The sequence below is a fragment of the Orycteropus afer genome, unplaced genomic scaffold, assembly GCF_000298275.1.
Source record: "Orycteropus afer afer isolate SDZICR_OR568_19922 unplaced genomic scaffold, OryAfe1.0 scaffold00045, whole genome shotgun sequence".
Lineage (NCBI taxonomy): Eukaryota > Metazoa > Chordata > Mammalia > Tubulidentata > Orycteropodidae > Orycteropus > Orycteropus afer.
The window spans coordinates 5,937,745-5,965,744 of record NW_006921632.1 but is presented as its reverse complement, the minus strand read 5'-3'; the positions used below and the strand labels follow the sequence as shown (position 1 = coordinate 5,965,744).

General features: G+C 36.5%; 1 protein-coding gene across 1 annotated transcript in view; it reads right to left on the bottom strand.

Moving 5' to 3' along the window:
* Nucleotides 1-634: 634 nt before the first annotated feature.
* Nucleotides 635-28,000, bottom strand: part of RPAP3 (RNA polymerase II associated protein 3) — a 41,469-nt gene continuing 14,103 nt past the window's right edge. Inside the window, exons 7-15 of the mRNA XM_007937904.2 lie at nt 27,710-27,835; nt 26,582-26,709; nt 20,677-20,798; nt 13,978-14,048; nt 9,242-9,480; nt 7,382-7,568; nt 6,017-6,114; nt 5,450-5,550; nt 635-720 (exon numbers count right to left, since the gene is read on the bottom strand). Coding sequence (XP_007936095.1) covers nt 635-720; nt 5,450-5,550; nt 6,017-6,114; nt 7,382-7,568; nt 9,242-9,480; nt 13,978-14,048; nt 20,677-20,798; nt 26,582-26,709; nt 27,710-27,835 — 1,158 coding nt within the window. The remainder of the gene's footprint in view (nt 721-5,449; nt 5,551-6,016; nt 6,115-7,381; nt 7,569-9,241; nt 9,481-13,977; nt 14,049-20,676; nt 20,799-26,581; nt 26,710-27,709; nt 27,836-28,000) is intronic.

Sequence of the window (28,000 nt, the reverse complement as noted above, 5' to 3'; positions counted from 1 at the left end):
TTACATTGTGGTAAACTGTGATCAATGACATGAGACAAAGTATATGTGAACTGCTGTATGGAAAGTGAATTTGCTCTGTAAATCTTCACTCAAATCACAATTAAAAAAAAAAAAAAAAAAGTCTAGCTAAAGGTCTCCTTCCAATACAAATAGTAAAAATACCTATCCTGCAACTGAATGATTTTATGTCAGTGGACTGGTACAGTGATATTAAAAAAAAAACTTTATGAACAAACAATATGGCTATATTCTTAAGTCCCCCTCTATACAAAATAACTTTATTCATATCATAATAAAGGCTTTTCATGTGCTTATACAAAAGATCATGAAAATATAAAATTACATTTGTGGAGTACTAAAAACTATCAAAACATTTGAAATTACTTATAAAATAAGACACCAATTCTTACATGTAAATATTATTTACATATTTTATTTTCACAAAAAGATTTATAAATAGTTCACATGAATACGTTTCTCCCTAGTGAAATCACAATTCACTTTGTAGTTACTTAGGTCCAAAGATAATCCTTTTCTATATTTCATTTTTTTAAAAAGCAAAACACTTTATTTTCAGTAAAAAAAAAAAAAGTTTACATATGAACATCAAAGGCGATTTCAGTAAAAGTAGAAATCAACCACCATATCTTTTCTTGAGCTCTTCAACAGACTTATCCTTCAATCCTGATTTATCAATGTGACTGAACAATGCATGTGCAACTGAAAAAGAAAATTGAAAAATCATTCTTTGTTTTAATCACCCTTTTTAAACTAAACAAAACAGGTAAATTAAAGGGAGTAATCTGATCTGTAAAATAACAACTTTTTTTACATTTTAAAGCAATAATTTTTAGAACCATTTATAAATTCTAATTCAGGTATTTAAAAAGGCGACACTAGAATGGAACATTACATAGCAATCCAATGATGTCTCTTACTAAAATATTTTGCTTTAGCAGGTAACAAATTTCCCCTACATCCTCAATGACATTTTAACTTTTTATTGTGATCTGAGTGAAAGTTTAAAGCAAACTGGTTTTCCATTCAATGATTTACATATTTTGATCATGACACTGGACATTGACTGCAATCCCCACAATGTAACAGCATTCTTCTCACTTCCTCCCTGTGTTTACCCTTCCCATTAGTCCTCCTTTCTTCATCCCTTCTTGCTTTCTGAGCTTTATCCCTGGGCAAATGCCACCCTTTGATCTCAAATGACTGGTTGTTCTAAGGGGTGCATACCTCCCTGGTGTTACTGTTTTACATTACTCTCACTGACATGGAGTTAACGCTGTTCACCAAAACAGGCTGTAGAACATTGTCTTTGTGGACTATGTTACACCAACTGACCCTGATCAATGACATTAATCTTTATTTTTTATTATTAGCATGATTTGGGTGAAAGTTTACAAATTCGTTTCCATACAGCAGTTCATACATACTTTGTTTCATGACATTCCCTACAATTAACAGCTCTCTTCCCACTTCCTCCCCATAGTTACCTCTTCCCTGTCTTTCCCTCCCATGCACTCCTGCCCCCGAGCTATCTCCCTGTGCAAATACTGCCCTTCTGTTCTCTCATGATTGATCATTCTAAGGAGTGTAACTACCTGATGTAAATGTTCACCCTATATGCCTATCTACTGTTTGGTTGGAAGACACAGGATTAAGTTCAATTCCAGACCTGAAGGGTAACTAGGGGCCAAAGTCTCAGGGGTCTCATCAGGCTCTATGAGACCAGTAAACCTGGTCTTCTTTTTTTTTTATGATTTTGTGTTTTGTTCCACACTGTTTTCCCACTCTATCCAGGATCTCCTGTACTGATCCCTTTCCGAGTGGTTGACAGTGGTAGCCAGGCTCCATCTAGTTCTTTTGGTCTCATGGTCATAAAGGCTGAGGTTCATATGGTCCATTAGTCCCCTGGACTAATGGTTTCCATGCATCTTGAGTTTTCTTCATTCTTCTCTGCTCTGGATGAGGGGAGACCCATTGTTGCATCTAGATGGCCACCTGCAAGCTTTTAAGACCCCAGTTGCTACTCACCAAAGTATGATGTCAAAACCAAACCAAACTCACTGCCAGTGCATTGTCTCTGACTCATAGCAACCCCTCTTTGCGTTTCCGAGGCAATGTCACTACGGAAGTAGATTGCCTAATTTTCTTTTGAGGAGTGGCTGGTGGGTTTGAATTGCCAGCCTTCTGGTTAGCAGTCAAATGCCTTAGGCACTACACCACCAGAGCTCCTAAGTATGATGTAGAGCAGTGTTTTTGTGCAGTATTTTATGTCAACTGAGCGTGATGTATGACATTAATCTGACAGATTAAATTTAATTCTTGCTATACTACCTTCGGGGGCTCTGGTGGCATAGTGCCCTAAGAGATTTGACGGCTAACCAGAAGGCTGGAGGTTCAAACCCACCAGCCACTCCTCAAAGGAAGATTGGGCAATCTACTTCCGTAGCGATACTGCCTCAGAAACCCAAGGAGGGGTCGCTATGAGTCAGAGACAATTTGACAGCAGTGAGTTTTTTGTATACTACCTTCAAAATTTTTGCCCTGTGTAACAAATATTCTTTTAGTCAACATTTTTATTTTAATTGACTTTAAACTTTAAGCTTAAATAATTTTATTTTAAAAGAAAATTATCACTACTGTAAATTGAAAACTAGCAATAACATCTACACAGTCCCATCTTTGATAGGCTAGCTATGTATTTTTTATGATATATAGTAAAATAAAATACATAGTTATTAAAGGTTAAAAAAAAATTATCTAGGAATCATGTAAAATCATCTTTCATACCACTGAATGGTCCACAATCAACATTTTGAGAAACACTGTTATAGTTCATAGACTTCTCAGCATTAAAACTAGTTAAAAGTTTTTAATAAATAATGGCTATAATAAAGGATAAACAATAGCTAACACTTACTGAATGCTTAGTTACATGCCAGGAACCATTCTAAATGCTCCGTGTTTAACTTATCAGACAGTGGTGACTCAATAGCAGGCTAATATGAAGAGCCAACTCATATTCTTTGAGTACATACACCTTGAACTTACCACATTACCATGGCCAGAAGGTATTCATTCAACGACAGCTTATTATGCACTAAGCACTATCCTAGCTCTGGGGATACACAAGTGAACAAAGTGGGCAAAGTTCCTGCTCTCATGGATCCTACATTCTATTAGGGAAAGAGAAATCCTAGATGCATACATGACCACTGTAGGCTTTTCACAGTTCGTGCTACAAAAACAATAAAGCAGAGTAAGACAACAGCAGGTGATGGGAGGAGAGGCAGGCAGTTATTTTAACTAGAGCTGGTAAAGAAAGGTAACTGGAGTGGTGACAGGCAGAAACTGAAAAGTGAGGAAGCAACGTGGGAAGATATCCCATGCTAAGGGAATGACCAAATGCAAAGCCCTTGAGGCCAAAATAGTGAGCAGTTTGGAATATCAAAAAAAGTAGTGTTAATGCACTATCAAGGTGATCAAGAAAAGTGGTAGATAACGTCAGAATAAGAAGAAGATATAGTATTTTTCAGGGCATGTTTTTAGTTAATTAAAGTTAAAGCAGTAACTTCTTTAGGTTTAAACCCTCACTATTATAAAGTTTCTAAATTACATGTCCACTACCCTAAGTACACTGTATATTTTTCTTAATGATTTAGAATGATGCACTCAATCACTCTTATATTTCAATGATTTTTATTTTTCCTGTAACAAGTGTATATAGCCCAAAATTCTGAGTAACTCAAGTTCCTGAAGTTTGGTTTTACTTAAATTATAGCTTGTCCACCCTCAAAAAAGCCTGACTCTTTAATCCCAAGAATAGGGCATGGAGATAAACAGAGGCGTAAGTCTTCAGGTTCTGCCACTCTTTCCCCTAACTCTCCCATCTAGCCGCATCGCAGTGCTTTTCATCTGTTGAACTCAATGTCCTCTTCTTGCCTTGTTTTTCATTCCCTCAGTCTAAAACCCTCTTTCCAGCCCTTCATCTAAGCAATTTCTGCTCTTTTCTGAGGTTTCACTTAAATCAGGCCAACTCAAGGAAATTAACTATGATCTCTCAGAATGAATTCAATCTCCCCTACAACCCACCCTGTTATATATATTCTCTTGTGGCAGGGACTCATTTCATGTTCCAACTCAGTCATGATACTGTTACTGCATTTTCAAGTAGAAAAGCTGATGGAGCCAGAGCACCGGGGTTCACATTCTGGGTTTGACCTCCTACCTATGTGACCTTAGGCAAGCTCCTTAACTTCTCTGCACCCCCGTTTCCTTATTTGTAAAACAAACCAAAAAAACCCAAACTCACTGCCATGGAGTAGGATCCGACCCACAGCAACCCTCTCTTAGGTTTCCAAGACGGTATCTCTATAGAAGTAGATTGCCCAATCTTCCTTCCAATGAGTGGCTGGTGGGTTTGAACTGCCAGCCTTCTGGTTAGCGGTAAAATGCCTTAGGCACTACAATACCAGAGCTCCCAAGGACTATATAAACTAAGAAAAATAAAACTAATTCCTCAGGAGGAACAAGAGGTGAAGGGAGCCTGAGTATTGAATGCAGACATCACGTTCCTCTTGGATCAACAGAGCAGGCATTAATTGTGGGGGCAGCGAGAGGCAAGCTCAGCTCAGCGACCCCTCCTCAGGTTTCCAAGGCGGTATCTCTTCAGAAGGAGATTGCCCAATCTTCTTTCTGAGGAGTAGCTGATGGGTTTGAACCACTAGCCTTCTGGTTAAGAGTCAAATGCCTTAGGCACTATGCCACCAGAGCTCCCTTTTGTAAAACAAGGAAGGTAATAATAGTATCCATACCTCATGGTGTTGTCAGGATTTAAAAAATAATAATTTTAATTAGAACATCTTATTCATAGCAACCATTCAATACATGTTTGCTATCATTTACTGAATGCCTAAAGGAACATGAAAGAAAACAGAGATGTGGAAAAGCTGTCTCTTACAGACTGAATTGTGTGCCTCAAAGATACATGCTGAAGTCCTAACCCTTGGACCTGTGAGCATAACTTTATTTGGAAACTGGGTCTTTGAAAATGTTAACAGATTAATTAACATGAGGTCATACTGGAGTAGGCCAAATCCTAATCCAATATGAACAGTGTCCTTATAAAAGAGAAGAAGAGACACAGAGGGAAGATGGCTACTTAAGGACAGAGGCAGAGACTTTAAGTGATGCATGTATAAGCCAAGAAATGCCAAGGATCACCACCCATCACTAGAAGTTAGTAGACAAGTGTAGCACAGATTCTCCATAAGCACTCAGAAAAAAATCAATATGGCCAACAGCCTGAGTTTGGGCTTCTGGCCTCCAGAACTGTGAGACAATACATTTCTGTTCTCATAAGCCACCTAATTTGTGGTATTTTGTTATTTGTAGCAACCTCAGGAAATTAATATACTTTTATTTTGGAACTTACTTTTTTTTTCAGGTTCTGACATAAACATTACTGCCATATCAAACCTTTTTAGTTCAGAAAGTCTTTGTAAGATTTCAAAGATGAGTGATGGCTTTTCTTTCCTGAAATAATACAATATAAAAATAAATGACCAATTAAAAGGAGCTTATATAATTCTGTTTGCCATATTTCTAATTATATATATTCACTTATTACCTTTTTCTCCTAGAGACTGTCCATATTTTAAGTTACCAAATAAAGAGATTTATCAAGTCAACTAAAGAAATTATAACAGTCCTAAATGAGGGCTGAGCAAAGTAGCTATTAATCTGCTGTAACACTTGTCATTTTCATCCCACCTTTTTCTAAAAAAGAAATTAAAAACTTTTTCCACTCACTTAAATATTTCTTTTTATTGTTTGTACTTGTCATCTCTTTACAACTTCTGCAACAATAGAAATTACTAGAAAGCAAATTTTCCTATATACAAGATACTTTAATATGATATCAAAGGGAATGAATATCTCAAATCACTGGAAACAGCATAGCATTACAATATGAGAGTGTAACTAAAAAATTTCAACTTACTCAATGTAAAAGTCATGCAGAATTTTAATGATCTGATTGAATACATCTGGATCCAGATTCTTCTGAAACAACTTAGTATACAAGGATGGTTCAATTTGCTTGGGAAAAATACAGAGTTAGAAAATTAAATCAGGACAACATTCCCACATCACAAATTAATTATATAATAATTGTATAGGTAAAAATAATAAAGAATAACTACTATACAGTAGTACTTAATGAATAATAATGGAGGCACACTAAAATGCAAGCAGGACAGAAAAATGAAAGCAAGGTAATTACTCTGTTCAAGCCAGACAAAAATTTCACAAACAGAAGAGATGTATAGCATTTTAAGAGACACAGGAGACTTGAGACAGCTCCCAAGACACAATAAAAATAATTAAAGAGTTTGGAAAAAAAAAAAAAGAATTACATGAAACAATGTCTTTGTCTTTGGAAGATATTGTATACTACAGAATTATAAGGGATTGTTACTATTCATTATACTTTAAAAAGACAATCCTAACACATTATTTCAGGAGCTCTGGTGGTGTAGTGTGCAAGGCATTTGACTGCTAACCAGAAGGCTGGCAGTTCAAACCCATAAGCCACTCCTCAGATGAAGACTGGACAATCTATTTCCGTAAAGATACTACCTCAGAAACCCAAGGAGGGGTCGCTGTGAGTTGAAATCGACTCGACAGCATTGAGTTTGGTTTTTAACACATTATTTACTAAATTTCATATGATTTTATTCTTTTTTTTTTTTTAGAGCTTTATTCATTTTCAGGAAAATGACCGTCTAAATAGAAGCACTGCACAGCACAGAGAAGATACTCAAAGTATGTTAGCTTTCCTTCCCTAGGATTAAGCTTAGGTTATGTTATATGAAATTAGATTAAGTTACTTTAGACAATAGAAGTTGACATAGAACATATTTCTAAAGGAGGCCATGAGGTTTCCTGGTTGCAAATCTTAAAAATACTCTGGCTGGGGTGATGTATCAGGCAAGGGATAAATGCATTTTCTATAATCGTATTATACAAAAGCAAATATAGCACTATTTGTTGTTGTTGTCGTCGTTGTTATGTGCCGTGGAGTCGGACCCGACCCATAGTGCCCCTCCTTGGGTTTCCGAGGCAGTATCACTATAGCGCTATTACTATACCAAAACCAAACCCATTGCCATAGAGTCAATTTTGGCTCACAGTGAGTCTATGGGACACAATAGTACTACCCTACAGGGTTTTCACGGTTATAAATCTTTACAGAAGCAGATTCACATCTTTCTCCCACTATTACCATATAGTGACAAAAAAAAGTTCTTTGCCTTTTTACTTACAATATATTACACTATATTACTTACAATGTCCTCATTCTTACCTTTAAATACTGGTACAAGGTATCTGGAGAACTTTTCAGTTGTCTGAAATCAGATTCAAGCTGGAATGAGTTTGCAGGAACCGGAGGAAGAACAGTTGTAATAAACTGAACAGGTGTTTTTTCTACTTCTTTGGAAATCTTCTCACTCAAAGACTGACATACCTCTTGTTTCAAACTGTCTTGAGGTCTGAAAATATTTCAGAGCCATTAAACAATTAGAAAATAACCATAAACAGTCAAAGCTCATATAAGGAAACAAAAATACAGATTTTAAAACTTCCAATTTCATTAACATTGTATTAGCTATTTATGTTCTGCAAATAGTAAACTCTTGTTTTATTTATACATATACATAGGCAAAATAGATCATGCTTTTGCAAACGTTCACATCCTGGTTACATAATGACTATCCTCATCTGTTGGGCAACAGCTTGGCCGTCTGTTGGGCACACCATTTCTATATACTGCATTATAGCATCACACATACTCCCAAGCTTCAGAAATCTGAACTCAGTTTCAAGGAAGATGTTCCAAGAAGGAAAAAATGCTCACCCCAAAAAAGAGTTGCCTCCTGTTTTCCCACAATCCACACTGTCACTTTAACTAGAACTACTACTAAAGTTCAAAGTAAAACAAAAAAAGCAAATTTTTAATGAATTTTACTCAACTGCTAGGTACAATAAAAGGTCTACTGAGTGATAATGCCAAGAATATATGAAAAGAGGAACAACTCAGAAAAAGAGGGTGAAAATAGTTGTACTGCTCGAAGAATGTAAACAATGTCACTGAAATGTACATGCAGAAATTGTTGACTTAGTATATGTTCTGCTGTGTATTTTCTCAACAACCAAAATAAATTATTTTTAAAAAAGAGTTTCAACATCCCAAATTAAACTATATCCTTTGTATTCTTATCATTAAGAAAATATATGTACCTACTTTAAAAAATTCTAAATAAGTAATCTTAAATATTAATGGCTGGATTAATTTGTAAAGCCTAATTTTTATTGTGATTTGGGTGAAAGTTTACAGAGCAAATTCATTTTCCATATAGCAGCTTACAAACACTTTGTCTCATGACATTGACTGCAATCTCCCACAATGCAACAGCTCCCCTCTCTACTTCCTCCCCATATTTACCTCTTCCCTGTGTCCTCTCCCATGAACTCCTGCCCCAAGCTATCACCCTGTACATACACAGCCCTTCTTTTCTCCCATGATTGATCTCTCCAAGGAGTGTATCTACCTAATGTAAATGGTTCAGCTTATATGCCTGTCTCTTGTTTGGCAGGAAGCCACAGGAGTGGGGTCAATTACAGATTTGAAGGGCAGCTGGGGGCTGTAGTCTCAGGGATTCCACCAGGCTTATCAGACCAGCAAACCTGGTCCCTTTCTTTTTGTATGATTTTGAGTTTTGTTCCATCCAGGACCTCCACACAGATCCCCCCCTGAGAAGCTGACAGTGGTAGCTGGGCACCACCTAGTTCTTCTGGTCTCATAGTCATATAGGCTGAGGATCACATGGTGTATCAGTCGATGAAACTTCTTTTAAAAATTAAATTTTGATGAATTGAAAAGTGAACATGTACTGAAATCCTAGAAAGAAAATTAAAATCAATCTGTTCAAGACACATAACTCTAAATTCCCCATTATAGTAAAGGAATTGTGATAGAGGTCTGGTCATCCTTAAGCAAAATCTCTTTCATGGTTAAGTATTAATTTAAAAAATAGAAACAAGAACTTGATTTGGATAGAAAAAATGATGGTGATGAGTACAGACCATAAATCTTACTAGTAAATCAATTTTCTAGTAGACTCATCACCATTCTAGATGATAAAACAAGAGTTGCTCAACTTACTGGAGGGCTGAAGTATTACTGGTTTCTTCTATTTTCAATACTTTTGCTCTTGGACTATCGCTTGTGGGCAAAAGGTCATCTTGGCTTGAATTCTTCTTACTTGCAGGGCCTGTGGTTGCTGCCACATTTGCTAGATTAGGATTACCCTCTGGAGCAGCAGCAGCAGTGATGGTATCTGGCACATCAACTGTCTGTATCAAATTACCAGTTTCTTCAATAATAACCTTCTTAAGTGGCTTCTAAAACAAAATTAATTGTTTAAAATCAACATGTGAAAGGGTTCCCAAATTGAAAGATTCCAGTGTTCTCATAGTCACTATCACAGTTATAAGTAAATTCAGTTTGGTGGCTAGACAGACTTAGGTGTCATATTCTGTCTAAGGATACCAAGAGTAAAATGTCATGCATAGCATCTACCCTCAAGAGTCTAAATGGGAGGAGAGACTTGTGTCTATGAAAATTACAAGGCAATGGGATATGTATAAAAGGTGAAAACACAAAATGTTTTAAGACAGCACAGAGGAGGGGAGATAAACAGTAGCCTGGGGGAAGACTTCACAGAAAAAGTACAAAAGAATATTAATGTGGAAGGGTAAGGCATGGTCAGCAGAAAGGGGAGAAGTCCCCTGGAAAGATGGGGCTAGCAAAGGGGAGGAGCAGTAGGAGACAAAGCCTGAAAGGTTGCTGGAAGATAGCTTATAAAGGGACTTGTGTGCCTTGTCAAGAAGCTTGGACTTCATCCTAACCGGCAACAGAGCAGGAAAAAGAAATGACCAAACAACAGTAGTACAGTGGGCCAACCGAAGAATAACAGAACAAGCCCCAAAAATACGCTGCACTGTGAATGACAACAGAGTAATGTTAGCATTCTAAACACACAACAGAGTAACGTTAGCATTCTAAACGTAGCAGCTGGGCAAAACCAGCCCAGGATTAAAGATTTATCAAATACTATTCACAAGATTATTAGGAGTTTTTGAAAAATTTAGTATAATTTTTGAGAAACAATAATGGTTTTGCAATTTTAAAAAATGGCAGTCACTATATAACCCATTACAAATGTCAAACATTTTCAATTTCTTCATAAATTTACATAGAGCATTCCTTCATTCACTTTTAATAAAATGTAACAGTATTTTCCACTATTATCATTAAACCACACAAACTGAAATATACTAAGGGAACTACTGTTCACCAGGGATTTCAAAAAGACACACTTAAAACCACCTCCTAAAACTTATAAAATATTGATAATAAGTTGCAGTTACATGATAAAAATGAGAATTCATTTTTTCTACTTCTGTAGAAAAGTTTAAATTTAAAAAAGAAAAACATTTTTCAATATACTCCAAGTGTTCAACTGTACAGCTGAATTATACATCAAAAAGCTGTAAATATAGAAACTTTTGACCTATACTAAATTCAATGTCATAACCAGACATTCTATCAACACAGCCAAGATAAGATCCAATGGCAAAAATTCAATGTTATTGGACAAATGTACATTAAAAAAAAAAAAAAAAAAAACTATTAGCAAATTTTTTACCAGACTCCTTTAGGCAATTCTGTTTTAAAGTACCATCATGTTAAGGCCTTTGCTTTGGTGAGAACTATCATTAGCAGTTGTTTCTCTCAAAATACTAAGAATTTGAACATGTTAGGATTTTATCTAAGACTATATATTCTGATAGGTAGTAATTACTGAACTAACCCAAAGTGGCCCCATTTAAAACTAAAGTCCTTTATTGGCAACAGATGTGTAAACATGATCCTAATTAATGGATTTCCTAAGAAATGGGCTCTGTTAAGTATAAACCAAAGCTTCTAACCAGGTACTAAGAATAGGAATTTCCACCTCAGAATCAGAATCTGTAATTTTAACAAGATCCCCAGTTGACTTTATATTGTTGAAATATAGATTCTAACTCAGTATTTCTGGGGTGGAAATGCAAATTTTCAGCAAGAGGTCAAACCAGAATCATCAAAGCCCTGGTGTAGACCAGTGGATACTGAGCAGCTATGGGGTAAGTGGGTACTAAGGGCTGATGGCTGGGTGGGGCTGGGTGGAATTAGGGGAGACATGTGAAGATGCTGGTAAAACACAACAGATACCATTACAGAAAGTATCTCAGAAAATATAAAAGCTTCAATGCACCCTCTTTTAAAAACTGACTCGGAAGCATAATATTTTATTTAGCTTTATATTACAGGCACTGCAAGAAAAATGAGAAAAAACAGAAAGTAGAAAGGTGAAATTTTGACAAAATAAAATCAGAGACAAAGTTGTTAGAAAAGACTTTCGTTTACTACATCTCTAACCAGGAATCCCAGATCCCAGCTGAATTACATCTCTGCTCTCCTGCCTCAACCCACTCTCTCTCTCTTTGGAGGTCAGGCTGCCAGCCCTTGAAGTACAGACTATAGCGTCTTACTTGGATAAATTAACCCAAGCCCTCTCTCCCCAGTTCCTGTGGACTTCCTTTTTTTCCTGACCATACTCTTTCTCTAGTGACCAGATGGTCTCACAAAGAAGTGACAGAAAAAAAATTGTTCCACCTGAAACCACCTTAGCATTTATGGATGTTATTTCCTTTGATCCAAAGTAACCTGTGAGTTAGTCTCAACGGAAGAAGAAAAGATGAGGAAAACACAGGGGTTAGGTAATTTGCAGATTTCAAAAGCTTACAGAGTGGCAGATCCAAACTCACTGCCAGCAAATAAAATCCAACTGATTATGACCCCACAGGGCAGGGCAGAACTGCCCCATAAGGTTTCCAAGTCTGTAACTCTTTAAGGAAGTAGACAGCCCCATCTTTCTCCCACAGAGTGGCTGGTGGGTTCAAACTGCCAAGCTTCTGGTTAGCAGCCCAATGCTTTAACCACCAAAGCTTCTAAAGTGGCAGAGATGGGGTTCAAATCAAATCTCCAATGCATTATACCAAACTGCCTGCCTTCTATTTTCGTTCATCATGGAGGCTTATTATAAAAATAAACAGCAATTTTAATTTTTTCCCCTTCCCACTAAGATACTGATTTTATTTGTGTTGGGTCATCTCACTTCATAGACATATTTTGTTTTGTTTTGAAATACTGTCACTGAAGATTTAAATGCATGTTTCATTTTCACTACTACCATAAATTATTCTTTAAAGTAAAGGAGAAGAGGACCTAACAAATTTATAAAAGTTGCTTCAGGTAGATTAGCCATAAGACATTACACATACATACTTTTGATTTACCACATGATGTCTTTTTTTTTTTGACAATGTTTTTTTAATTATGGACAAGAAAGTCTGACAAATGCTTTTTCAAACCTTGTGGATTAAGTTTTGTGAAAAAGTCTTACAATCATATAAAAGCTTAAATCACATTCAATTAAACATTTAATCAATCACCTTTACTGTAAAGAACAAATTAACAGCAAATGAAAGTAATGTATGAAAACGAATATACTGTATGAAAGCAATTAGATTTACGCTTGGCACATGCAACACATGAAACCAGTACTGTTCCAGAAAACTCCAAAAATAAGTCACAATGGGAACACTGGAAAAAGTATTAAATTAGACCAGAAAAAGGAATCATGGTTCTCTGTTACGTACCTCAAATATGACTTGGCAAAACACAAACATTTTTTGCCTCGCTTTCTTCCTTTGTAAAAGAAGGATAAAAATACCTGCCCTGACTTCCTTAGGAAACTGTTGTTCCTACCAAAGCATCATCCATGCTTAACAGTTACTTCTAGGGAGCAGGAGCATCATGATCAGTATGGGTAGGCATAGGGAAGATTCTGAGGGGCTAATAGTCAATTTTCTGACTGCCTGGTGGTTTCATGGATGTTCACTTTACAATTATTTTTAAAATCTTATGTATTACATATGTTTCTGTGTATATTTTTTCACTATATATATATATATATATATATATATATATATATATATGAAATAACTATGCAAATGTCAAAAATTATAATAGGTACATCATATTCGAATTTGACTTCAATGAATTCAACTATAAAGGTTCAACAAAAACCAAACTGCAAAATTTATGGAAGGTACTCTGTCTCAATGCTGCAGAATAAAACTGGCTTTGCTGAACTTAAAAGAAACAGTAGAGCATACCCAAAACAATGCACACTGCATCTTTTTAAGGGTAATTTTTACCTTTACTAGATTTTTACCCTAAGTGCTAATTTAGCATAAGACGCAAGGCTGATATATGAACTCAACCTCACAACAGAATGGGGAAAAAAATTTACTACAAAATAATAAGTTATCTCAGATTCCTTTAATAACAGAAAAATGTAAAGAAATATTTAAATTTATTTAAATTAAAAGTCATTTAGAGTTACTTCAAAACTCTTAACAGCTAAAATTTTCCCATTTTATTACATCATAGGAAGCATTTTTAAAGATTATAAAAGTAGCCTCAGCTATTCAGTGGTTTGTTTCCAAATCTTACTAATACAACACTGATATTTTAATGGCAAGGAAAAAAATCAAAGAAAAGTGATATACTTACAGCTGATCCAAGATGAGGTGTATTTTCAACAGGTTTTATCACATTTTGCCTTTGTGTAGAATCGAGAAAGACATCATCCCACTGTCCTTTCTCAATTAACTCCTTCAAAATAAATTTGGTATTATGACTATCAAAACATTCTCAAGTTAATTATGTCGCAAATGTGTTTATGTTTCAGAAAATAAAGCAGCATTTTAGTGAAAAGAATACATTACCTTTTTAATTTTAGAAAGTTCAGTTATTGCTTGCTTATTTCCAGGTTCCAGAAGTAAAACAGTTTCAAAATCTACAGTGAATTTTTAAAAAACATAATAAAGTAGTGAAAATACTTTATGGAATTCAAGATATTATACACTTAGGATAGTAACTCCCACATTTCTTTAAAGAAGTTTACTCAGGATGCCAGGCAACAAATAAGCAATAAAAACAAATGTTTACTGAATGCTATACTAGCGCTATGGGAGCTCTGGTAGCATAGTGCCTAAGGCACTTGACTGCTAACCAAAAGGCTGGTGGTTCAAACCCACCAGCCACTCCTCGGAAGGAAGATGGGGCAATCTACTTCCGTAGTGATACTGCCTCGGAAACCCAAGGAGCGGTCACTATAAGTTGGATCTGACTCTACAGTACGTTAACAAGAACAACAACAACATACTAGTGCTAAGGAGCTCTGATGGTAGCGGTTAAAGCATTCAGCTGCAACCAAAACGTTGGCAGTTCAAACCCACTAGGCAGTCTGTGGGAGAAAGATGAAGTGGTCTGCTTCTGTAAAGATTTATAGCCTTGGAAACTCTTTTTCCGAGGCAGTATCTCTACGGAAGTAGATTGCCTGATCTTCCTTCTGAGGAATGGCTGGTGGGTTTGAACCACCAACCTTCTGATTAGCAGTCAAATGCCTTAGGTACTACGCCACCAGAGCTCTACTAGGAAACACTATAGGGCAGTTCTACTCTTTTCTAAAGGGTGACTGAGTCAGAATTGACTCAATAGCGGTGGATTTTTATTCTAGTTATTGAAGGAGCTCTGGTGGGATAGTGGTTAAAAAGCATTCAGCTGCTAATCAAAAGGCTGAGGGTTCCAAACCCACCGACCTCTGTGCAGGAGAAAGATGAAACAGTCTGCTTCCATAAAGATTTACAATCTTGGAAACCCTATGGTTCTACCCTGTCCTATAGGGTTGCTATGAGTTGGAATCAACTCAATGCCAGTGAATTGGTTTTAGTATTAGTTGCTTTATATGAAATCTCACGTAATCCTCATACAACCCCATTACACAGATGATACAACTGAGTTCTAGAGGTTATGTAATTTACCAAAGCTCACACTGTTAACACCTGACAGAGTAACTCATCAAACTAAGATCAAATCTAAGAGAACAGAGGATTAGTTCATACTGGGTATAAACAGTGCACATGGAAAAGCGCACCCAGATGCTCAGACCAGAAATCTAGGAGTCATTCACCTCACATCTCCCCTCTCTGCCCTATTACCCAGTAGTCTGGATAATTAAAATATTTAATAGCTAGTTGTCAGGAGGAAGAAGGCCCTAGTTGGTAATAATTACCAATTTTCACAGTATAAATCCTTCTGCCATGGTTGATTTCAAGCCACCAATATGACATCACTGAATGTAGAGTTGGGAAGAGATTTGCACAATTGTCTCTTCCAACCCAATGCAAACTGACTCCACGCACCACTGCCTGTGTCTCTAAAATATATCTTAAATTCACCTACTTCTCTCCATCTTTACTATAATCACTCTGGATCGAATCATATCACCGCTCATCTGGTTATAATCACATTCTAACTGGCCCTACACTCAGACCTCAATACTCTTTGTTGTTGTTGTTATGTGCCATTGAGTCAGATCGACTCAAAGCGACCCCTCCTTGGGTTTCCAAGGTGGTATCACTATGAAGTAGATTGCCCAACTTTCCTTCCGAGGAGTGGCTGGTGGGTTTGAACTGCCAGCCTTCTGGTTAGCAGTCAAATGCATTAGGCACTATGCTACCAGAGCTCCCTCAATACTCTTTAACACCTCCCAAACCATTCTTCATACTGCAGTCAAGGTGATGATTGAAACATAAATAGTGACTCTGCTACATTGAAAAAAAAAAGCTGGTAAGATGGAGGAATAGGCACACAAGGGACACAGACCCTCCTCAACGAAGAAAAGAAAAACCAATTGACAGAGATGTAGAAGATAATCCTGGAGCCCTGAGCTTTGAAAGGAACTATACAGAAGTGGATTAGGCACCAACTAGTGGAAAAACCTGAATGAAAACAATGAGTACAGAGATGGTCAGAGCTGTGGACCGTCAGCTACTCCAATTGGACCAATGGCCTGAATATTTCCAAGTGGTGCTGGGACCTGAGAATTGACCTAAAGATCAGCCCTGGTCACCAAGGGCTGCAAGGACTGCACTGGTGGCCTATGACTAGGAAGGGAAATAGCAAGGTGTGAGATAACCTGAGCTATTGACTTTCTGCTGTCTAGAGGGCGCAGCCATTTTGATTGTTCATATGCAACAGCCACTTTGGATATTTAAAGTGACCAAGGACACAGCCATTTTGAATGTTTACAAGCGGCGGCCAGTTTGGATATTTAAAGTAACCGAGGGTGCAGCCATTTTGAATGTTTACAACAGTGGCCATTTTGGATATTTAAAGTGACCAAGGGCACAGACATTTTGAATCTTTATAAGTGGCAACCATTTTGGATTTTAAAGTGATAGCATTCTCATTCAGATTCCAGGGACCTAAGAATAGTCTGTGTTTGCCAAAGTCGGCAGGGACATACAAGAGGCTGACAACAGGAAAGGAGACAGGTGGTGAGTGTTTAAGTGCTGCCGACTAGTAAATAGAGGAACACAGCACAGTACTCTGTTGGCATAGATAACATACAAACAAAACAAAGAAAATAAAAATCGTGGGCAAGTCACTCCAACATACAATCACCAATTAAATATAAACACAAAAAATATCACAATGCCTTGGAGACAACAGAGCATCAAAGTCCACACAAAGCAGCAAGATGAAGCAGGAGAAACAAGAGACCAGGATACAGACCTAAAACATCTCTGAGGAAGATGCAGTACTAGAACTCCCTGATAAGGAATTCAAAAGAATTATATTTAGGTATCTTCAATGAATTGAGAGACAGATCAAGGAAAACACAGAGAAAACCCTAGAACAATTTCAAAAGACAATACAAGAACAAAATGACAAAATAAATGAAAAATTAGAAATGATACAAAATCTACACACAGAAATCCAGAAAATTAATAGTAGATTTTCAGAAATAGATAAGACATTGAATGGGCAAAGGAGCAGAATTGAATTAATGGAAGACAACATTAGGGAGACTGAAGGCAAATACCTGAACACTTCTTTGGAAAGGGATAAATCAGAAAAAAGAGCAAAACAAAATGAAGAAAGACTAAGGTTCGTGTGGGATACCATCAAAAGGAATAACCTACGTGTAATCGGAATTCCAGAACAGGAAGAAACAAATAAAACCACAGAAAAAATTGTCAAAGATTTGTTGGAAGAGAATTTTCCTGGTATAACAAAAGATGAGAACATATCCATCCAGGAAGTCCAAAAAACCACAAACAGGATAGACCCCAAAAGAAAATCACCCAGACATATCATCATCAAACTTACCAAAAGCAAAAACAAAGAAATAATCATGAGAGCAGCACAGGAAAAACGAAAAGTTACTTACAAGGGGCAACGAGTAAGACTAAGCTTGGATTTCTCAACAGAAACCATGCAAGCAAGAAGATAACGGGATGGTATATATAAAACACTGAAAGAGAAAAATTTCCAACCAAGAATTATGTACCCAGCAAAACTGTCCCTCAAATATCTTTGTGAAATTAGGACATTTCCAGATAAGCAGAAATTAAGGGAATTTGTTAAAACCAGACCAATCTTACAAGAGATGCTAAAGGGTGCCCTTGGACAGAAAAGCAACAACAACTGACCATTAACACATGTGGTGTAGTAAATTACTTAGTGTGGCTTTTCTACCCATAAGTCTTTGTAAATTCCAAGGTGGGAATTGCTATTAGCAACTGAGAAGATCCTGATTACTAAAGTCGCCCACCTGGATTATTTCTGTTGGGCGTGCCACAATACAATGTTCTGGGAGGTTCCCACTCTCTCTCATGTGCTTAGAGTTCTGATACTATGATTGGCTAGTTTGACCACTCTGCCAGGCTCAAAAGGAGGCCTCCTAGGGGCAGAACTCTCTCTGACCACTGGTTGAGGAAGACGTGATGCTGAAAGAGACACGCGCCCCTGAAAGAGACACGTGCTGCTGGGAAAGAGATCCAAGAGACATGCATTGCTGAGTAAGACACCGAGGGACATGCACTGCTGGGGGAGAGACTGTGAGAGACTTGGCTGAGAGACGGTGGGCTGGGGAGAGAGACTGAGCATTTTTCCTGAACTCGAATTGTAGCCTGGTGCTTCCTTAATAAGCCTCATAATCTGTGAGTTCTGTGTGGCCACTGCAGCGAATTATCGAACCCAGGAGAGAGGTGGTGGGTGCTTTGGGAGGAACGGTTGGAGAAAGGGCTGGAGGGAGGCAGCATGTCTGGCCTGGCAGGAATAGGCCTTGGGCTATTGATGGTGATTCTGTCCTCCTCTTGTGGGATTAGAGGAGGTCAGAACATGTGGCCTCCTTGCCCTTTTTGCAACACACATGATGATACAACCTAGAAACCAACCCAGCTATGGAAGTATCCAAAGTAAATAAACGTACAAGACTGTAAACAGGGAATCAGAGACATCAATTGACAAATGAGGACAACTACAAACCAAAAAGAGGGGAAAAACTGTCGTTATAGAACTTCTAGATGGTAGGGAAGTCAAGATAACTACAAGATAGAATGGACTGTTCTAAACTTGGGAAGAAAACTATAAATTACAGGGTAACCTCAAAGAAAAATTATAAACCTTCACATCAAAAAAGAGGACCAGCATAAATATTCAGCAAATACTAAAACAATAGCAATGAAGGAAGTGATGACACGATTCATAAACAAAACAAGCTCAGCACAGAAAATTATATGGAACAAAGAAATTGACACCACGAAAAAGCACATAACAAAAATGACAGCAACAAATTCATATTTGCTGATAATTACATATCTGGCAAGGGACTTATCTCTAAGATTTACAGCGGAAGAATGGATGACCAAACTATGGTACATACACATACTGGAATGATATACAGCACTAAAGAATAATGTAGAGTCTGCAAAACACCGCATAATATGGATGAACTTGGAGGACATTATGCTGAGTGAAATGTCAATCACAGAAGGACAAATATAGTTTATTTAGTTCATTGTTGTGGAGGGTCAAGGAAAGGTTTCTATATGGAGGGAACCTTTCTTTGTTCGTTGCCAGGGGTTCAAGGGGAGGGGAGGGAACACTGAAAAAAAAAAATGCATTGACCCATATCACTTTAGTTTTGTGTATTTCACTGTACATTATTTCAAAAAAATTTGTTTTTTAAAAAAAAAATCAATTTCTTATACAAAGTAGCTCTGGTGGCAAACTGGTTAAGTGCTCTGCTGCTAACCAAAAGGTTGGTAGTTCAAACCCACCCAGAAGCTCTATGGAAGAAAGATCTGATGATGTGCTCCCATAACAATTACAGCTTAGGAAACACTATGGGGCAGTTCTACTCTGTTCTACCGGGTTACTGTGAGTCAGAATAGATTTGACAGCAACTAACAACAACAGCCCTTAGAGTAATATTCACTCCTTAACACTGTATGGTGAACATTTTTCTTTTACTGCTCAACATTCCTTCCTCTCCTTCTACGAACAGACCTCTCTAAGTTCTTGGACAAACTGCCCTGCCCACCCAAGTCTATATGGTTCCGCCCATAATAGTACCCTACCCTAGCCACAAGGTGAACACATGATCCAGGTCTGACCACTCAAAAGTTTTCCGTTCTCTGGCTATAGCTGACTGGCCCAGAAAAAGGGAACAAGATTGTGAAGCCAAACTACCCAGGGACCTTTTCCATGACTTTATATAAGAAGCTCTCTTCTTCCTTGGATTGCCAAGCCCTAAGAATACAATCTCAAAGTTGTCAGTAATAATGTCTCCCACTGCATGGAGGAGACAGAGAGTGACACCAACAAACTAATAGAAGTCAAGATTAAAAATAAGGAAACAACTCTGAGTGAGTTCTAGGATTCAGGTTATATTAAGGACAGCTCTATGCCTACCTCTCCAAGACTTGGTAAAGTGAATTAATAAATTCCCTTTTGATGACACCAAATGATAACTCAGATCTACATGAAGGAATGACAAGCCCCAGAAGTGATAAATAAATGAGTAATAAAAGCCTTCTTTTCTCATTTAAAAAAATTCTTTGAAAGATAATTAACCTCTAAAGCAAAAACAGCAACATACTATTATGGGCTTTGTAACATATGTAGAAATAAAATGTATGAAAATAGCACAAAGAATAGATAGGGGGGATCATGGAAAAACAAGTAACGGAACAAATTAACAGAATCACAAAAAAAAGGAACACCACCATTAGGCTCTATCTCTAGCTGCTAATTCCTTTCCTCTTCCTTTCCATTCTTACCTTTTTGTTACTTTTTCTCTTTTTTTCTTCTTACCTAAAATTCAAATTTTTCATTAATTTAGATTGGCCGTAACCCGGACTGTACTGTGTGCTATTAAAAGATAATCAAGTCCACTATGAAGGCTGCATTCCTTCAAATCTGCAAATGTATTAATAATCTGAACTGCAGAAAGAAAATGTAATTGTCTAAGCCTATATCCCTGAACCATGGTAAAGCTATGCAAACCTCTTCTATAACTTATAAGTCTCATCAAGATGAGTGAGCGCCAATTGTTATACAAATAGTCTTACCTTGTTTGGCTTCACTTAGCTTTCCCAAAAATATTCTCGCAGTTCCTCTTCTGGCAAAAGCTTTAGAATATGAGCCATCTAATAAAATAGCTTGTGTGCAGTCTTTTTCAGCCTCTTCATATCTATTAAATATAAAGTTACCAAAGATAAAAATATGAAGCTTACAGAAAAACCTTATATAAACTGAGTTTCTAATTTAAAATACATACACATCATTTCAATTACTAACTCCTAAATTTTTGTTTGACAGGAAGGACTATTTTTAATTTTTCATCCTCACCAAAACTTGGAATTACGTGGCAAAAAGGGATAAAATACTAGATTAAGATAAAGTCAGGAGAGAGTCTATTGCAAAGGCAGAATTAATGATGGTAAAATAAAAAATAGCAAACAAAAGAATACCATATTAAAGGGAGCCTAGCTCCCTTTCAACCCTCAATTTGCACAGACCCTAAGTTAACAATTGTAATTTGCATTATTTCCTAATAAAACTTCCTTAATCTTTTCCTATACTGTATACCACCTAAGGATTTAGGACTACAATATGTATGTGATGAGAGTCTCTGGATGGTGCAAATGGTTAAGTGCTGGACTACTAACCAAAAGGTTGGCGGGTCAAACCTACCCAGAGGTGCCGCAGAAGAAAAGGTCTGGTGATCTGCTTCCAAAAAGTCACAGCCTCAAAAACCCTGCAGAGCAGTCCTATTCTGCATACATGGAGTCACCACAGGTTAAAATCAACTCAACTGCAACTAACAGTACGTGTGTGACAGCATACCATCAATACTTTTCATAAATTCTACCCAGCCATGCGATTAGCAGCCATTCAGACAGACTAGACACTGCTCTATAACAAAGACCCAAGGGGAAGAGCTAAAACTAAAACAACTTGAGACCTTTCTATATCTTAAAATGTTCTTAATGAATTATGATTGATTTATTAGGAATGACAATGGTATTGTATATATGAAAATATTCTTTTCTCTGGATTGAATATCACAACATCTGTAATTTGCTTTAAAACAATTTAGAACAAAAAGCAAAAATAAATATGACAAAAAAGACAAGTCTTGTTAAAATCAGATGATAGATACATGTAGTACAGGACTTTCATCAAGTTCCATAATAAAAAGATTTTGTGAAAAACAGCCTGTGACTGCATTCTCCTCAGTGCCAGAATGAATGCCCTCCAAGCCTCAAAACAAGACCTCATATGAACAAAATCAGCATTTCTGTTGAACGGAATCATCCTTGAATTTCTTAATTCATTTTTCAGTAAGAAAGAATGGTCTGTGTGTATGCACATGTGTGTCAATGTCCTTACCAGTATATTTTCTACCTGATTACATAATTTTCCAATTCCAAATACTTGCATGGCCTCCACAACACTCAAGATAAAGTCAAACTCCTTTGCAGAGCACAAAGTCAGGGTTGTTCCTGACTCTCCAATGATATCTGCCACAGACCCACACATAACATTCATAATACAGACCATGGGCACCTCTCCAGAGTCCCATGAACTTTCCCATTCCCAGGCCTCTGGACTTCCACTGGAATGCTCAGCCAGTTTTTTCACCTCATTTCCTTACTCTACTCCCTTAGATCCCAGTTCAATTTGAACTCCTTAAAGATGCTTTCTATGAATTTCCCAACCTGGACTCAGTCTGCACCAAGGTTCTTCCCTCTGTGTACTCACACAGTATCATCACAGTGCATTTTAATAACTATTGGTCTCCCTTTTCATCTTTCTTTCTAAACTCTTAAGTTTATTAAAAACAATAATTATGTTATCTGATATCTATATGCTTAATACTTGCCATGGTAGCAGACCACCTAACATACTTTAAAGTCAATAAATGTTTGCTGAATAAGTAAATCAGAAAACTTCCAAGCATGCTAATTTAAAGAAAATTCAGAAGACAAACGTTTTGGAAGCCATTTTAATTACATATTCAAAAACTATATTCTATTGTACATCTGAAGTAAATACAATCACTACCGAAAATCCTGAAGTTTCCAAAAAGGTTGTTGTTGTTAGCGACACCTCCTTGGGTTTCCGAGGCAGTATCACTATGCAAGTAGATTGCCCCATCTTCCTTCCAAGGAGTGGCTGGTGAGTTTGAACCACCAGCCTTCTGGTTAGCAGTCAAGTGCCGTAGGCACTATGCCACTGCCACCAGAGCTCCTTCCAAACAGGTAGAAGATGGTTATTCTTTGACAGTGGACTCAGCCAGCATCCTTTAAAAGCATTAAATGTCCTTTATGTACTTCAAGCATAAAATGGATTTAGAAAAACTCAATCTCTAAACACTATTTAGATGGCAGAACACAAGCAATTCAACAGATCAAAAACAACAAAAATAGTTATTATAGAAAACAGTAAGTCCTCACCTAGCTGCTTAGCCCCTGAGCCCTTTTTACTTCTAACTTACAGTTAAGTCCACTCGAACTAGTTCTACTCCATCCGGCTCTAATATCAATCACATCCCTAATCAGCATTAAGTGAACCCTCTCCTACATTGGTTCTCACGACACCTGGTTACAGCACTAGCAATCAAGATTCTACTTTATTCTTGTGATCAACTCTCAATCCTGTTTCCCAGATCTACTATCTTTTTGTTATTCTATACATAGTGCCTAAGGCACTTGACCACTAACCAGAAGGCTGGCAGTTCAAACCCACCAGCCACTCCTCAGAAGGAAAGTTGGGCAATCTACTTCCGTAGTGATACCGCTCAGAAACCCAAGGAGGGGTCACTATGAGTCGGGTCTGACTCGACGGCACATAACAACAATGACAACTACGTGTTTAGACTCTCTGCAACTAACCATCCACTAACCTACTTTCCCACGATTTGCCGACTCACAGATGTTCCATCACTATAACTCAAGTGCCTCTTATTGCTCTCCATGCTATCAACTACCATCTAGACTATCACCTCTAAAAAACCATTTTCTCTACTTTGCTTGGCCTAAATGAGTTTCTTCTTAAACTCTACTAACCTACACTGGTAGATGAGACTACACTGCTAGTTATCACTTTTGCCTCCACCGATCAATCTCTTCCATCCTAATTTGACACATGCTTTGTAGCAACTCAAGCTACAGTCTTGTTACCTAAGCTAAGACCTTTTTTAAGTTTGAAAAGTTGCTCCTTTTTATGTTCCTCATCTAGCTTGTAATATAACCTGTCTCCATGTAGTGGAGAAAATCTGTTATTGAACGGCAATCTAACAGACTTATTAGAAAAAGATACATGTAGGAGTCCTTTCGTTCTTTCACTTTAAAAATACTCTGCTAACATGCTATAATATACTCTATTAACTTTATTATCAACTACAGCAATAAAACTAATTTACTAAATTAGAGCTTTCATAAACGTAGATATAGTCTCTTACCTGTCAGAAAGTACTATTCTTGTCATTAGTCTAGCCTAAGAATACAGACCTTACAATTTTAAACCAACACACAAATCTTGAACAAGCATAAATCAAAATTTTAAGAGATGCAATGATCTTTAACTAATCAATAAATTATCTCTAGTTGTACCTATTATTTTATAAATGTACAACCAAAATTTACTATGATGGGAATTCTTTTTTTTTTTTTTAAGTGGTGTACCCTGTCTTCCCCATCCACCCCTGATTAAGTATCAAAAGATACATATTTTTTCTTTTTTTGGGTAAAATCTTTTTCCTGACTTTTTACAATAGTGGTCTCATACAACATCTGGCCTTTTGTGATTAACTAATTTCACTCAGCATAATGACCTCTAAGTTCATCCACGTTGTAAGATGTTTCACAGATTCATCATTGTTCTTTAATGTTGTGCAGTAGTCAACTGTGTGTATGTATCATACTTTGTTGATACATTCCTCTGTTGATGGCATTTAGGTTGTTTCCATCATTTTACTATTGTGAATAGTACTGTGTGAGCATGGGTGCACATGTATCTATCAGTGTATGACAGGAGTACTTTAATTTTTATTGTGATTTGGGTGAAAGTTTACAAACCAAATTCATTTTCTATGCAGTTCACATATATTTTATCTCATGACACTGATTGCAATTTCCCACAATGCAACAGCTCCCCTTCCACTTTCTCCCTATAGCCACCTCTTCCCTGTGTCCTTCCCTCCATGCACTCCTGCCCCCGAGGTGTCTCCCTGTACATACACAGCCCTTCTATTCTCCCATGATTGATCTCTCCAAGGAGTGCATCTACCTAATGCAAACGTTCAGTTCATATGCCTGTCTTTTGTTTGGCTAGAAGCCACAAGAGTGGGTTCAATTCCAGACCTGAAGGGCAGCTACAGGCCATAGTCTCAGGGGTTTCACCAGGCTCTATCAGACCAGCAAACCAGGTACCTCTTTTTTTTTTTTTTATGATTTATATGTATGTCAGGAACTCTTAACCTGAGGTCCCTCTAGGGTATGTGAAAATTTGAATGGCGAATAATTCTTCTTTTCACTAGCTTTTAAATTAAATTGAGTTTTTCTTTCTATTAAAAATGTAGGCAACAAACCACAATAGTAAAAGCAGTTACCTATGACTTTGTCACAATAAAAATGCAGATTTTTTCACATCACAATGCAATTACTGCAGGTAACTTGAAATACTGTTTATGCTCACCACTACCTTGGAATTATCCTAGTAATTTAACCAGCTGCTTATTAGCATGCACTCACAGTACCTCTGGCTACAGTACTCCTACAATACAGCTTGCCACTTATGGGGCAATTCTGCCCCTAACAGCCATTCAGCTGCCAAAGAGTGAAATCACATGCTACTACACTAGAAATCTAGTCATTTATACTGCCTTCAGGTATTCCCTATCCATACCTGTCTGTTCATTAATATGCAGAAGGAGATACGTCAAAGATCATTCTACAAGCTAATGTCCTTATTTGAGTCTTCACATTAACATACCTTGAAATTTTTAACTTTAATTTGCCTGTATTTCCGGTGTATTTTATTTTTAATGTTACATAAACTATATATATATATATATACATATACAGTAAGTTTTATGTGTTATATATTATAAATAATATATATGATATATAATAAATTTTAGTATTTCTTTGTATCCCAGATGTATCTGAGTTACAGACTTCACCAGGCTGCCCTATCAATCAGTAAGAGTTATTTGTTGTTGTTTGTTTCTTTTTTATTCTGGCACTAGTATGTAAGGTATTACAAAAGACAACAAAAAAGAATAAGATTCAGTTTCTGCCATCAGACATTATCCAAACTGTCCAAGTTGGGGCCCTGAGTGCATCCAAAAACAGCTAGTTAATATCACAAGACCAAGTTTCAGTTGCGCATTTTATCAAACAGCAGTTTCAATGTTAACAGTTCCCTTTTGTTTATGCTTATATACATATACATACACACACACACACTTATGTGTGTGTGTATGTATATATAATATATATACATATACATACACACACACACACACACATACAAAAAAACTCACTGCCATCGAGTCGAATCCATTCATAGCAACCCCTCCTTGGATTTCTGAAGCAGCATCACTACGGAAGTAGACTGCCCAATCTTCTTGTGGAGGGGTCACTATGAGTCAGGTCTGACTCGACAGCACATAACAACAACTATACATATATATATACACATATATAAATATAACATACATAAAACAATTGAGAAGTGTTAAACTGTGTGATGCCAGGCTATCAAAAGTGGGAAAAAGTTAACAAGAGCTAACCTTACAAAATATGTACTATGTGTGCTTGCACACATTCATACACAGTTTTATTCAGCCTTAATTTAATCCTCAGAGTAAACAAACTAAATTTTTATTTATTGTTTAGCCAATATGCCACTTTCTGGTAAATATCAATTTCATCCAGAAAGCATTAAAATGTAACCAATACATACTTCTGAATCTTCAAATAGGCCATTGCTCTGTTAGCTGGAAGAAGGGCATTGCTGCCATCTGCTGCTATCCCTCTAGTATAGCATTCAATTGCTCTTTCATATTTTCCTTCTTTGAAAAATCCATTACCCTACCATTTAAGAGAAATATGAAGAATCAAAAATATGCAAAAAAATTCATATCTTATGAAACACTACATTAATTGATACTATACCAATAATAAAGGCATATTTTAATTGTTGAAAATCTAGTCCATGAGGTATGTTTTAGATCTGTTTGTGTGGATTAACTGTTTTCTTTAATGGTGTCACTCCTTCCAGTACTGAAAAGGAAGAAAAATGTACACTGTACTTTGCAGCATCAACCATCATTCTACTAATTAAATTTATGCAAAGCTTAAACTTAAAAATTCATCTTAATACATATAGGCCTAGATACTATACTAAGTCTTTAGTTTTTTAGAAGCTGTACAAAAGAATTTTATAATCCAAGTAACTTTTATGAAAGAACACATTACCAGACTTGTACAGCTTACTCTTTGGCAATAAAAATATGTATAAACACAGGATAAATTAAACTATATTGCAATGTTCATACTAGATTTCATTGTTACATGGCTCACTTATAATCAGAGTCATATATACACAATCAATAATCATTCCAAACGTATTTATTAGCAATCTCTGTGGGTCCATTTGAAAGGCTATAAACGTATTAAACTGAATGTCCTCAACGAAAGATTTATAAGGGAATTTCAATCAGAAATGGTCCACTGTGAATTAATGAAAACAGTAATTATAAATGAGAATGAAGTATTAATTTAGTTTATTAATTTTATAACTAGCTACATGTAAATAAATGTTAAAACAATTAAAAGCAGTTTGTTCCAAAAACTTAAATATTTCTTTAATTATGCTTTTGCTTTTTTAAATAAACATGTAAGTCTTCAATTACTCAACTGAAATAATAGGCTCTAGAGGTTTTAGTTTATTTAATATTCAATTCTTACAGAGCTGGAGACTCAAGAAGAATTTTAATATAATAGAGAGGGCAGAAACTTAACTACAAGAAACTAAGAGAAAACACTCAGCAAAATATACACATTATATGTTGGAATCCCTCTGAATTACCATATCTTTCTCAGAAATGGCGTGCTGCTTATGCTGGTGTTCTTCAATTTGTTTTTTCTCTCCTTCAGTTGACTTAACCATTGTGTCAGCTTCCTTTGGATATAAATTTTCTTTGGATGTTAAAGCCTAGGAGACATAGCAGTCAGCTAAAATAAAAAAGTAATGCAAGATGCATGCATATTTGATTTTAAAATACTAAATGACTCAAATATACTAGAATGTTTGCCACATTTCAAATTAATAATTTAAATAATATTTCTACTCTAATTCAAAGTCTTTAAACATAAAAAG